The 13836-nt window shown below is 37.9% G+C and overlaps 1 protein-coding gene across 1 annotated transcript in view; it reads right to left on the reverse strand.

The window, feature by feature from the left end:
- SI (sucrase-isomaltase) overlaps nt 1-13836 on the reverse strand; it is a 359277-nt gene that overhangs the window by 217061 nt on the left and 128380 nt on the right. Inside the window, exons 3-7 of the mRNA XM_040428175.1 lie at nt 5864-5990; nt 5343-5419; nt 4668-4788; nt 3271-3380; nt 1457-1611 (exon numbers count right to left, since the gene is read on the reverse strand). Coding sequence (XP_040284109.1) covers nt 1457-1611; nt 3271-3380; nt 4668-4788; nt 5343-5419; nt 5864-5990 — 590 coding nt within the window. The remainder of the gene's footprint in view (nt 1-1456; nt 1612-3270; nt 3381-4667; nt 4789-5342; nt 5420-5863; nt 5991-13836) is intronic.

The following is a 13836-nucleotide window of genomic DNA, read 5'->3' on the forward strand; positions in this document are numbered from 1 at the left end:
AGTAATAACAATTTTAATCTACCAATTCATAACTCATCCAGAATTTTTGGGGATTTGCTTAGAGATAAGTAATACCCCACTGGGAATCAGACACAAAAAACTGTTATACTTCTGACAAGAGATCAGGGTATTATAACAGAAAATTGCCATGGCTAGCTGAGTGGCCCTGTGGGTATTCTTGAGGGTTCTATTTCTCATTAAGGAGATCAATAAGTATGCATGAGGCGTACTCTAGTATAGCCAACACTGCTCTTCCTTCCCGGGAAACATAAATGCAAATTAGCATATCTTATATCTGCTGGCATTAGATTGGCTTATGATCTTTTTGGAAGGAAAGCTAATTTACATACCTTTTGGTTTATTGGAAAGATATTCAAATTAACTTTTCTTGCAAAAATCAATAAATAAAAGAACATATGGGGTGGTTTAGCTTTTAAGGTTGTTTTTTGTCAGTCTGGCTTTGATTTGTGTGCCTGCACCAAATTTATGAAATGGAGCACTTTAATATTATATCTGGCATGAGTGCAATGTGGTTTATAGCTTTAGTGTAAAAGTAGACTAGGTGGTTGCCTTGTGTAGGTTGCGACTAGTAAATAAGCCAAAATCCAGGTCTAATCTCTTTTTAAGCTCTTAAACATAGACCACTGTGAAAAGTGGCAAGGATTACGAAATGTCACAAATCGAATCAAATGTTGCAGAAAATATAGTATTTGCCATGAGTTGTGACTTTTTAGACCACAAAACTGACATATCTGATTTGATAAATGTCCCTCATTATGCGTATCTGATGCCAGCAGATGTAAGATACTTAAATGTGCATATATTTATCCAAAAAAGGTAGAGCAGCATTAGCTGGACAACAATACGCCTCATGCATACTTGTTGGTCTCTCTTATGAGAAATAGCACCCTCCCCCAGAGTATCTCCAAGGCCATTCAGCTAACTAGGACAATTGTCTCTTGAGACATGCATTAATCTTGTACTTTTAGAAGAAGAAGCATAATATCGGGGCACCCAGCACTCTTGTCCTTGCATGTTTCATTTCAAGTGATGTGATCTGTGTCGGTCTCTCTTTTCCTCTAGGACTCATATTTATTCTTTGAATAAAAAAAAAGTCCTTTGAGACGAGAGACTGTTCTATACAAATTTTCTGAGCAATTGGAGCATATTGGATTTGACTAGAATTGATTGGGGCCGAAACAAATTTCAAGATACTGTATTTGCTTGCTTCAAGGTTGATTTTTCATTTGCAATTGAAGTTAAACAGAAAAATTGGCATAAAAAGTGTTTTGGTCATGGATCAGCAATTTTCAATTGAAGGAACTCCTAGGCCAGGCAACATAATTTATAAAGAAGGGTCTTCCAAAACTTGATATACTGGATATACATAGTATATATAGTATCAGGGTATGTACAGTATGTATGAGACAGGTTATAAAATAAAATTGATGCTTACAGGACTCTGGCTGTTGGTGATTTCCTTGAAACTTTAATTCCAAAGGGGCTGTTTGCTAATTCCACATTATAATTTGGGTTTAGTTCTTCTGTTCCAGTAAAACTTTTAACATGTTCATGGGGGACTTCAAATCGTTGTTTTTTAGCATCTGTGATCTATAAAAAAAAAAATCAAGACATTGTATAGATATACAAGTGTGCTACAGAATTTTTTAGCCAAACTGTTTAAGCACCAAATGTTGTCCCATATTACCAACTCCATTTCCATATATTCTACCTTGCCTGGATATTCTCTGCCCTTATAAGGAAAATGTGCGAATTCTCCCAGTGAAAATTACTGATTGCTGGGATTTGGGGACAATGGATTTGACTACACTTTTTCTATTGAGCCCAAACCTTACTTTGCCCAAACAAGAATCAGCAGCATAGCATTGTCATACTAATCTGATTTGCATCTCTTTGTATCATTTTTATTTTTTTTATTTTTTTAAGGCTTGGATCACATATAAAGTTTTTGTGGCATTTTTTTTTTTTAGTCAAACATAAAAGTGGATACAAAAAGTATCAGTTCAACATATAGATTTTTCTTTCCCTATCAACTGATCTTTCCCTGTGTTTGGCTAAAAATTTTGAATCAAAAACTGCCAAAAAAAGTGCTTTCAGACTAAAATAAAGCCTTGCTCACATCTCCATTTTTCACTAACGTGTGCACCAGGGGCATAGCTAAATGCTCGTGGGCCCTGGTGCAAGATTTCAGCTTGGGCCCCCCTTTCCTCAGTGCTTTATGGCCAGAGAAGCACATAGCCTTCATTCTGCTTGAGGAAAAAATTTAATCGGCACCCCCGCATGCCAAATTTTTTACCTAATCCCAACCCCTTCCCTCCAGCCAGAGGGGTAACTTGACCAGCAAGCACTTTCTATAACACTGGTGTCTTCTTATGTCTTATGTCTTCTTATGTGGCACAAGGGTCTTTGGGCCCCCTCAGGCTCCTGGGCCCGGTAGTGACTGCTATCTCTGCACCCCCTATAGCTACGCCCCTGGTTCTACACACCACACACATATCCATTCACTGTAGGTTAGTGAAAAAAATCACTGAGACATGTACTATTTTGGTCTGTGATGCAGAATCTTTGGCTCTTCCATTTGAAGTAATTTCACAGTGCTTTATTTAATCCAGTAAATTACATTTATACACGAAGAATTATATCTAGGTAAGTATATACAGGTGAAACTCGAAAAAATTTTATATTGTGCAAAAGTTCATTTATTTCAGTAATGCAACTTAAAAGGAATTGCATTAATGCAGCTTAAAATTAGAATTTTGTGAAAAGCTTCAATATTCTAGGCTCAAAGTGTCACTCTCTAGTCAGCTAATTAATCCATATCCCCTGAGCAAAGGGTACCTCAAAATTGTGACTTTGGAGTTTCATAACCTGTAAGCCATAATCATCCAAATGATAACAAATAAAGGCTTTAAATATCTCGCTTTGCAAATAATGAGTCTATCTCATATATTAGTTTCACTTTTTAAGTTGCATTACTGAAATAAATGAACTTTGCACGATAATAAAATTTTTAGAGTTTCACCTGTACAATATATGTAACAAAGCCACTTATGATAATCCGGACATTTTGTTCATATGCAACATATCAACAGGGTTTATTAAGTTGTTTTCCACCATAAATGTTACCCTTTGCAATGCAACAAATCTGCAGTTACCCATTTGGTGCATATGATGTGGATTTTGCAGTACAATGTTGATGCATCCTAAATTCTATTTTTGGGTAATTAAAAGTTTTTAATCTCAACTAACCTTGAACCGAAAACGATTTTTGGATTGCATTTCAGCAGTCAACTTTAAATCTTCTATGTCACCCCCAAATAAAGTTGGAAACTGGACTCTTTTCAGATCAGCTCTGAACCCTGCAAATAAATCATGCATATTGGTGCATTCAGACTTTTCAATTCAAAATAGATCAAAGTTACATTAAAGAAAAAAAGAAAAACAGTGTTACAGTTATACAGTAAATAATCAGCAATTTCCTAACAGAGCTGCTGTTTGAGTGCTGCATGTTCTCTTAACACCTTCCTGATGATGTTTTCTCTATTCTGCTAATTATAGTATTTATCTTTACGCACATCATAATTGTTTAGTGATCTCTGATTACTATAATGTATAATACTTAAAGTGTACACCTACTTTTACAAAAAAACAACAATGTTTTATATGGTGACATTTCAAAGATTTTGATCACTGGCGGTCTGAGTGCTGAGACTCCCACCAGTTGCCAATACAAGGAAATTCCCTCACACAGAGCGCTGTCTCTCCTCGCTGCTTAAGATGGGCTCAGTAGAAAGTCTATGAGCCTGTTTTCAGTTTTCAGATCCAGCAATACGGATGCAAACTGATGGCATTTGTCAGATGGATCAGGATGCGGATCTGTCTGACAAATGCATTGATACACCAGATCCGTCTCTCCGGTGTCATCTGGAAAAAAATGATCCGGTATAAAATTTTTTAGCATTTTTAAAGGTCTGCGCATGCGCAGACGGGAAAGCCGGATCCGTTTTGCCTAAACACTAAACTGATCAGTTTTTTTCCGCTATTGAGCTCCTGTGACGGAATTCAATACCGGAAAACAAAAACACTAGTGTCAAAGTACTCTAAGAGAGAACGCTTCTAGGATCCTGCAGCTGTATTCATATTTGTACTTTTTTAAATGAAAGCTAGTATGAAAAGGGGAAAAATATAGAGGAAGATTTAGCTTCTTTTGTACCACTCCTGGCTTAGATTTTTTTTTTTTAAGTGCTTCAAAAACTGCATCAAAACTGAATGTGTGAATTCAGCCTTAAACTACTGAGGCATACATTTTTTAACAGAGATGTTCACTTTGATCAGAAAGCTCAATTTATAATGGAAATTCTTTACTTTACAGTTAGGCATGCAATTTTGGGTATTTGCAGATAGACGTGTTTAAGATGAGAATTGTGGATGTGATTATGGGCTGTAGCAGATATGTTTTGTAAATCTATTATAAAACTGTAGAAGTATTTTGTGTTATTGTTATCTTGTGGAATTTTCTCAAATTCTTAAATCTCAGTTTGTGTCAGAGAGAGGTGTCATTTCAATATTTCATTATAAGAAAAAGAAAAAGGTTAGAGAGGTTAGTTTTGTAAAAAGAATGACTTGCAATTTTAAGTTACTTATACCTTGTGTGGTTTTTTCCCGGGAACCAACAACGTTATATCCATGACTTTTTGAAAAAAAACACCATGGGATATAGGTTTCATTAAAGGGGCTCCAGCAACAGCCTCGTTGTTTGCAGGCAGCCTGTGATAACAAGGTCATAAAAAGAGTAATAAGTGAATGGTTAAAACGATAATAACTAATCCTCTGAATAGGTCTATTAGGTGCAGCCAGTAGATTTGACAGAAACAACGTTAGAAGCATTGCTACTAAGGGGAATTATGGTGCCAATACACCTTCAATAGATGGATGAATGTTTGTTTGGTTGCCAGCTATCTCTTCCAACTTGGATCAGTCAAGCATGCATGTGCTTTAAATGGGAAGAGAGGAGAAACCCCCTGTCAGACACCTCTGGTGGCAGCCTATATCCAGGAGAACAAAAGGATCGGATTGAAATTCAACAAACCCGATCCTTGTTTTGGGAGCTTCTTACACACATTAAACATACACATTCGATTATCTGCTGGTCCTGCTGAAAACTTTGGGGCCAGCTGATAATCCTCTAATGTGTATTGGGGCCTTTACCCCTACGTAGTAATTGGGGTCTCACTGTGTTGTCAAGCAGCCTCCTGCACACAGTAAACCATAAAGATTCTTAAACCCAGGGTATTTCTTAAGTAGAAAATGTTCCTACTCACCTCAGATGCCACTCCATCTGGAAAACAATCTATACGCTCATTTTGAGATGTGGCTGGACATTGAGGTAGTGGTGTTTCTAAAAAGCAAAACATTTAAAAGAAATGAAAACACAAGATAACGCTACATTTAGAATTAGAACTTTTTCTAAGCTTCTGATGATGTCTTTAAAAAATTTATATCTATGAGCCAAAGTGTATCAGGAGATAAGAATTCTATCCTCTAAGCTACTAATTTATTAACTTAATCACATCAAGAAGCGGAAACAACAGGGAAACATTTACTTCCTTATTTAAACCATAAATATAGCATGGGGGAACTGGGATGATTAAAAATTATCATGTAGATCCACATTTGGGAAAAATAATTCTGAAAACCAGTTGAAGTAATGGGTTAAGAATAAATATATTGAAAATATTAACTTGTTTTGTTTGAGGTAAAAGGGGGGGAAAAACATCACACTTCAGAATTATCATGTGGTTGACTGTCCAAACAATCACAATTATATTGGTTTTTTTTTTACCTGCAGGCTTTTTTCCTGAGTGTCCTGTTGCAAAAAGCACAATAAAAGCTATTGATATTATTGCCATCATTAGAAATAGTACAATGAGAACCATCTCCAAAAAACTAAATTTCCGTTTCTTCCCCATCTGCAAAACAAACAAAAACACATTTCTTTAAAAAATTTCACCTAATTTGCAAGAATGACATTACATGGAATTTATGTAACTCATCCTGACTGCTCCATAGACAGACACAGCGGTAAAAACAACATAGAAAAGGATTGAGATGACAGTAGCTTTAATCCAATTAAAGGGGTTCTCTGGGCTTTTAATATTGATGACCTATCCTCAGGATAGGTCATCAATATCACATGGGCGGGGTTCCAACACCCGACCGCACCGCCGATCAGCTGTATAAGGAGGCGGCGAGATCAGTGTGCACGTGCCATCTCCCGTCTCTCTTCCTGCTCACTGCTGCTTTGCCATAGATATAGCAGCAAGCGGGAAGGGAGACGGGAGTCGGCATGTGCACAATATGCGTGCCGTCTCTTCATACAGCTGTTCGGCGGTGGTGCCGGGTGTTGGACCCCCGCCGATCTGATATTGATGACCTATCCTGGGGATAGATTATTTTTAAGCCCAGAGAACCCCTTTAATGATATATTGGAATGTAAATCTAGTTGGGCTTGAGTAAAACAGTGTGCATATAGTAATAGTAATATGAACAGTACCATTGTTTTACAGTACCATTACAGTACCATTGTTTTACCTTTCACTACTGTATGCACATGCTTAAAGGAACACTTCCAACAAAATTTTTATCACATATTAACAACCGCCTATATGGGAAAATTCTAGGTAATTTTGTTTCTTAAAAAAAAGTGTGGATGGTTTTCCAGTTATAATTTTTTAGGTCACTAAACTCACTATATATGCTACTTCCTGTCCTGTTATTTTAATTTCCTCCTTTGTTTGGACTTTTAGCATGACAAACAGCCTATCTTCACTTTCTCACCCTGACCTGAAAGAGCCCCCCTGTAGTGACTCAATAAGAGCATTACACAATAGCGTACGGACACTTGATTCATGTTTCCTGATGAAGTTTTGGAAGCCAAACTCAGGAGTGGATCACAAAGGAGAGAACTTCTCCCTTTTTTTAAATTCTCTCCTAGTTTTGCCTTCCAAAACTGCATCAGGAAACTGAAAGCGTGGCCACAGCCTTACACTGATAAATGAAATGATATCAAGAGATTTTGGTGTAGAAAATTTCTGTGGCTGAAAATCAGTTCCATTCAGCTGGATGGGGTTGTTTTGGCAGCAAGCACATGGATTTTGGCAAGTCCCACTCAGGTCAATGGAACAGATTTTCAGTTGCAGAAATCTTCTGCAACAAAAACGGCCACGTGTGAAGGCACCCTTATCGAGCTGCCATACTATCTTCTCAATTCTGCACCTGCTATCATCCTAACAAATCCCATTTTTCTCTTACAGAAGCAGTAAACTAACAGTGGATTATACTATAGTATTTCTGTGTGTTTATATACATATGTACAATATGAGACCCATTTTAAAGGTTGGTAACTCATTCCAGTTGCATATTTATAACCATTAATTAGTATTAGTTATTAGTTCCACACCTATGGTGACACTTGGGCAGCAGTATCACTGACTATCCCATACCCCTAAAGTCATTTTACATGGACTTATAATCAGGCCGATTATCAGGGATGAATGTTTGTTTAAACAGTATTTCCAAATAATTGTCCTATGTCAAAGGAGATCACCTAATGAATTAGCAAACACATTTTTTAGGAGATTGTGTCTTCTAGCCTGCACCAAAAATCATTATTTCTGGGCAGCAGATTGTGCTGTCTATACAATGATCTGCGGCCCACGATTTTCTTTGGGCATAAGCAATACCGGTATTGATTGATTGTTCTCATACATCACACTGAGCAGAGATGATTGCTGCATGTAAATACAGCCCTCTTCTCTACTGAAGATCGGGAACTAATCAGGAATGTTTACTTAGCTCCCAATAATTGCCTGATATATTGGTCTATGTAAAAGGATATTTAAACCTACAAACTAAGGACCTTTTTATACTGGTTGATGATCAGTACAAATAACATTTGTCAGGTGATCAGATTGCTTAAGCTGGCATAAAAGTGCTTGTTTGTCAGCATCACATTGTCCTCTATAACATTGGTTTTTCCCAATGCAGGTGCATGTTTGCTCCATATAAGTGCAGGAAACGAGCACCAATGGACCTGCAGTTACAACAGTTTGGTGCTCTTTACAAAGCAGAATATTTGCCTTTATAAAAGGAACCTTATTGCTTTGATTTTAGTCAATTGATAGAGTCATCCATAAATTCTCATGCAAAACCAGACAATGTATTACCAAATAGTACCTCCTTACAGACTGATTTTCAGGTGAACCAACAACTCCCCACAGCTCACCAAGCAGCCAGATAGTAACATAGTAACATAGTAACATAGTAACATAGTACATAAGGCCGAAAAAAGACATTTGTCCATCCAGTTCGGCCTGTTATCCTGCAAGTTGATCCAGAGGAAGGCAAAAAAACCCTGTGAGGTAGAAGTCAAATTTCCTCACTTTAGGGGAATAAAAAATTCCTTCCCGACTCCAATCAGGCAATCAGAATAACTCCCTGGATCAGCGACCCCTCTCTAGTAGCCATAGCCTGTAATATTATTACACTCCAGAAATACGTCCAGGCCCCTCTTGAATTCCTTTATTGTACTCACCATCACCACCTCCTCAGGCAGAGAGTTCCATAGTATAGATAGAATAGCTCCTTTTGCTAGCTTTCAATGGAACAGAATAAAGGGTCTAGGCCACAAAAAGTATTTCTCACCCATGCATGGTGGAATGTATTTATAGACCAAAATGCACACTATTTACCCATAATAGTGGGTACTCAGGGACCCTCTGTTCTTGGAAATGCAGAGGGTCCCAGTGCTCAGAATCCAGAGATCTGACTATTATCACTGTGGATTGGTGAGAAATACTTTTGAGAAATACTTTTCCTGGGATAATACTTTTAATACTAGGGGCTCTTAGTGCTTTGCAAGCTAAACTTTAACTTTTAATACAATTTCTGTACACTGGAATATCCAGAAGAGCTGTTAGCCCACCATATGTAAATTTTACTGCCTATTTTAGGCTGCTGGCCGTGGCTCAAAGTACTACTGTAGGATGTAGTTCAATTGTATCATGACTACAATGCATGTGAAATATGCTATACAGCCTATAAAACTTACATATGCTTGAAGTGGTATGTTACTGTGTAAGTGTTGTAGTGAATCTTCTGCCTTATTTTCTTTAGGAACTATAACATCTATAGTCTACATACTCTTTTCTTTTTAAACCAATTTTGTGATGTAATAAATTTAACTTACAGCATTTACCCTGCCTATCATAGCAGTTCCAGTCATATCAGAATCAGAGTGTACTTTGGCTTATCTCCAGCTTATGACCTTTGATTGCCATTGTATGCATTGATTCATAACCTCAAAAAGACATTTATGGATTACAAACTATAGAAACAGAGTTCATAAACTTAATACTCTTAGAGTGCCAATACACCTTCAATGGCTGTTGACTAAACTCTTGTTTGCTTAAAAGTTATCACTCTTGACCCCTCCATACTAGAGATGAGAGAATAGATTATTTAGAATCAAAATTTGGCACTCATTTTTTTAAAGAAATAAAGAAAGACAGAGCACTGTTGATTCGGTTATAATTGATTTGTACGTTAAACTAATTTTTGGAAATTTGCTCAGCAATAGACAAAAAATGCTTGTATGTGTTTTCAATAAGGAGAAAGGGAAAGGCTGCTGCCAGGTTCCTCTGGCAGAAGCTAATCTTCTGGGAGAACACAAAAATTGGGCGTTTGGACAATCTTATTAAATAGGACAACATAAGATACCCTTCTGAGGATCAGTGAAGCTATAACTATTATGTTTTTGGCATGTAGAAAACACCAGTAAGGCCAAATGATATTATATCTAAAGATTGTAAAACTTTGGAACACAGTATGACAGGAAAAAAAAATATGTTTCATAATGTTTTTACTTTTTCTGCCCAAGAAGATCCCATGTTAATAAAATGTTGTGTGTGGCACTCAACATCACTTTGTAGTCTGCATTGGCTGGCAGTCATCAGCTGTTGGCAGTTATCTTAGACCAGAACTCTCTTTTTTATATTTAAATACAAAATTAAAACATAATGTATATAAAATTTGAGATAAGTGAAACAAGAGCCATCTTTTATCTGCAAACTTGGATCCTAAATCCAACAGGTTGTGTCTTAACATTTTTTGATACATGTTATATGTTAGCAGTGTTTGTCCGTTTTTCCAGCTCTGTACACCGTGTTAATTCGGTTGGCAGTATGTTCTGCTAGCAGATGATTGGAGCTGAGCTGTGCCTAGGCCACTTGACCGATGAATGTGATGTCAGATGGCCTAGGAAGAGGCCTAAGCATTCAAGGAGCGCAGCAGCATTTTTTTACAGTTGATTTGCGGGGGTGTCAGCAGTCGGACCCCTGCCAATCTCATATTGATGCCCTTTTCTGAGCATAGGTCAATAGGTCAAATAATATTTAAATCTAGGAGACCTTCTTGCTCACCCCATATCTCAGGTGAGTGCAGATAATGTTGTATCTGTCAACCCAAACTGAAGTTCTTAACTGCATCACAGATGTCACCAGGTGCAGCACCTAAGCTCCAAACTATGATTTTTTTCCCTAAACTTCCTTTATTTTTTTACTCATGTATGTAGTTGCTAGAGAACCCTCTCAGGGTTGCAGAGTTTAGGTTAGTTGGCTTTCACAGTAACACAGAGCTCACAATTTGATTTCCTATATTACAATTCATATTGACTGAGGAATTTTAAGCTGCATTTCTTGACATTGTGGGATCCAGCTGAAAATACGACATTTGACTCTCAATGTCCTCTCAACTTTGATAAATGTTTATTTTTAGCATCTGTATTAATGTTCTAGCATGTAAATCTGATCTTTTTAAGCATGTGATTTACACGGATAAGCACACCAGCTGTTCATCTCTAGCCTAATCCTCAGAGACACAGGATGCTTACTAAACTTAGGAGACATGCCATGGCTGACAAACAGTGCAAGGCCTTGAAGAGACAACTGCTCAATCTTGTGTAAAGTACAACATGGCACAATCACTGTCTAAATGTACACTAGCAACAAAATTCATTAAAACTAATCTCTGCTTTCCAGATCAATACCTTAGTGCAGTAATTGCATCTTACATTGGTTAAAAAGCAAAATGGAAATACTCGTAGAAAAGTAAACCTAATTCACTGCCTATGCTAAAATAAACGACAAGGTCATTTGCGTAATCTAATTGGCACATTAATATACATTAACTTTTATGGCTTTTACTTTTAAATACTGAAAGGAAACTCTAAATATCTGGGTTTATTCTATTGGGAACTAATACACGTGTTGTATTACGATTATTTACAGTGAAAACAGCAATAAAATATACATATCTAATAAAACAACATGTAAAATGTATTAGAAAAAAGCAATAAATGATGTAACTATGTCAAGGTCACAGGAATATAGAACATGCTAGCGAGTGTATTCACATAAAGATGTTTTTTTTTTCTGTCCTATATGTGGCACCTGTGGTTCCTTTACTTAACATACTAGTAAGTGCAGGGGGACCCCTGGGCGCCGCTCTGCCCACTGATATAATTCGTTTTTAGTTTTTAAACTACTGAAAGGTCCTCTTTAAAGTGATTTTCCAAGACTTTAAAATCCATTTAAGTAAGTGAATAGATTATCAGTATCTGATCGGTGCTTGCAGTAGTGCCACAGCCTTCTCTTAGCTTTTCCTAGACCATATGTCACATACATCAGTCACATGGCTTAGGCACAGCTCAGCCACATAGAAGTGAATGAGGGCAATGCCAAACACAGCCTCTATACTGTGCTTGGTGGGCATGGAGAAGGCCACAGCTCTCACAAGGGCCTTGGTGCCTTCTCAACAGCTGATTGACAGTGAGGGGCAGGTGTCAGACCCCTACCGATCAGATACTAATGACCTATCCAGAGGATAGGTCATCAGTTGTAAAGTCTTGGAAAACCCTTTTAAATAGAGTTATGCTGCAGTTCCCTGGAGTGCCAATGTGCAGGTGATATATCGAAGGATTGCCAGTGGTCCAGTAAAGAAGGATATATTTAATACAGACCAAGAGCAAAATTTTTTACCTATTTTAGATGAATTGGATCATTAAAAAAATATTTCAAGGCATGCATATCCCTTAGGTATCTAAAGGCCTTGGGCAAAATCGGGTCAATTATCAGAAAAAAGCATTCTTAGGAACAATTTCCCTGTGTAAAAGTGCCGCCAATCACCTAAAACAAGCATACGCTTCTGCATCAGGTTGAAGCATTGCTGATGCAGACACATAATTCATTATTTCTGGGCAGCAGATTGTACTATGTAACAGTGATCTGCTGCCCAGAAACAAGGATTCTCTATGGGAACCAAGGGGGAGATTTATAGTCTCCCTTGTGCCTGAAAAGTGACCTTAAGGCTCCATTCACACATCCGCAAATGGGTCCGCTTTCGTTTCCGCAATTTTGCGGAACGGGTGCGGACCCATTCATTTTCTATGGGGATGGAATGGATGCGGACAGCACAGTGTGCTGTCCGCATCCGCATTTGCGGAGCGCGGCCCCGATCTTCCGGTCCGCAGCTTCGCAAAAGATAGAACATGTCCAATTCTTGTCCGCAGCTTGCGGACAAGAATAGGCATTTCTATAGGGGTGCCGGGCGGGTGTGTTGCGGATCCGCAATTTGCGGGTCCGCAACACACCACAGACATCTGAATGGAGCCTAAAAGTCGCAAACTATGTGTTTGTGGCTTTTAAAAACATTTTTTGCATCTCCCACATTTTCCAACGCCCTTACCATTTTTCAGAAAGGGGGTGCAGCAAGAGCAGGAAGGGGGGGGGGGGGGGGGGTGGTCAGAAGCTGCAACAAATTTATCTTTATTTACGCTAGTTTTCTGGTACAAATGAAGCCAGAAATCTACGACAGCTCAGAGCTGCTGTAAATTTCTGTTAAGGACTCAGGAGGATGATCCTAATTTATGATAAGGTGTGTGCCTCGTCATAAATTTGGTTCATCCTCCAGCAGTGCAGGGGATATCAAAACCTGCCCAAAAAGTGCCAGTCTTGATACATTTACCCCCAAAAGTAGCAGCAATTGCTCATCTCCATACAGAGGAGATGATTGCTATGTGTAAATATAGCTCTCACCTTCTTTGACAAGTGGGTAAATATTGAAAACAGTTCATTCCTAACAATTGCCTGCTGTGTCACCCTGTGTAAAGTGATTTGATGGCTATGGACATCTTCAGGGCACCTTTTTTTTATTGAACTTTTTACTTTTTTTTTTTCCAATTGGTCTTTATTAAACATTATAATGTTTTGTCAGTTGAAACCAGATAGTAATACATATCCTTTTTTCTCATCTGTTTTTATTTTCTGATTGCAGATTTTTTAAATTTTATTTCCTGAAAATGATTATGGGGGTTTCCATCTTTCCTGAGCTGTTTTTAACAGCATTTAGAAAGCATTAGGCAAACTGCTTTATGGCAGCCAATGGGCCATAGACACAATGGTCAGGAGGGGACCTCATTGACTTCTATGGGAGAGTTCTCTAGGCATGCTCTGTGACCTGTGCAGAGGTCATTGTACAAGGAAAGAATAGAGAAGCTTTGATAATCACCTATTGTGAATGGTGGATTCTGTCTTATCTGTCATTCTAATCCTGCCTGTAATGATATTATCTCTGTGTATAGATAAGCAGGTAAATGCAATAAAGTGATCTGTACAGACCAAGTAGTGGTGCCAATTATTAGGTTTAGTGGTCAGTGCAAAAACTGCAGGATTTTATGCTTTTCATTTAAATGTAGATATC

This window comes from Bufo bufo, chromosome 4 (genome assembly GCF_905171765.1).
Source record: "Bufo bufo chromosome 4, aBufBuf1.1, whole genome shotgun sequence".
Classification (NCBI taxonomy): domain Eukaryota; kingdom Metazoa; phylum Chordata; class Amphibia; order Anura; family Bufonidae; genus Bufo; species Bufo bufo.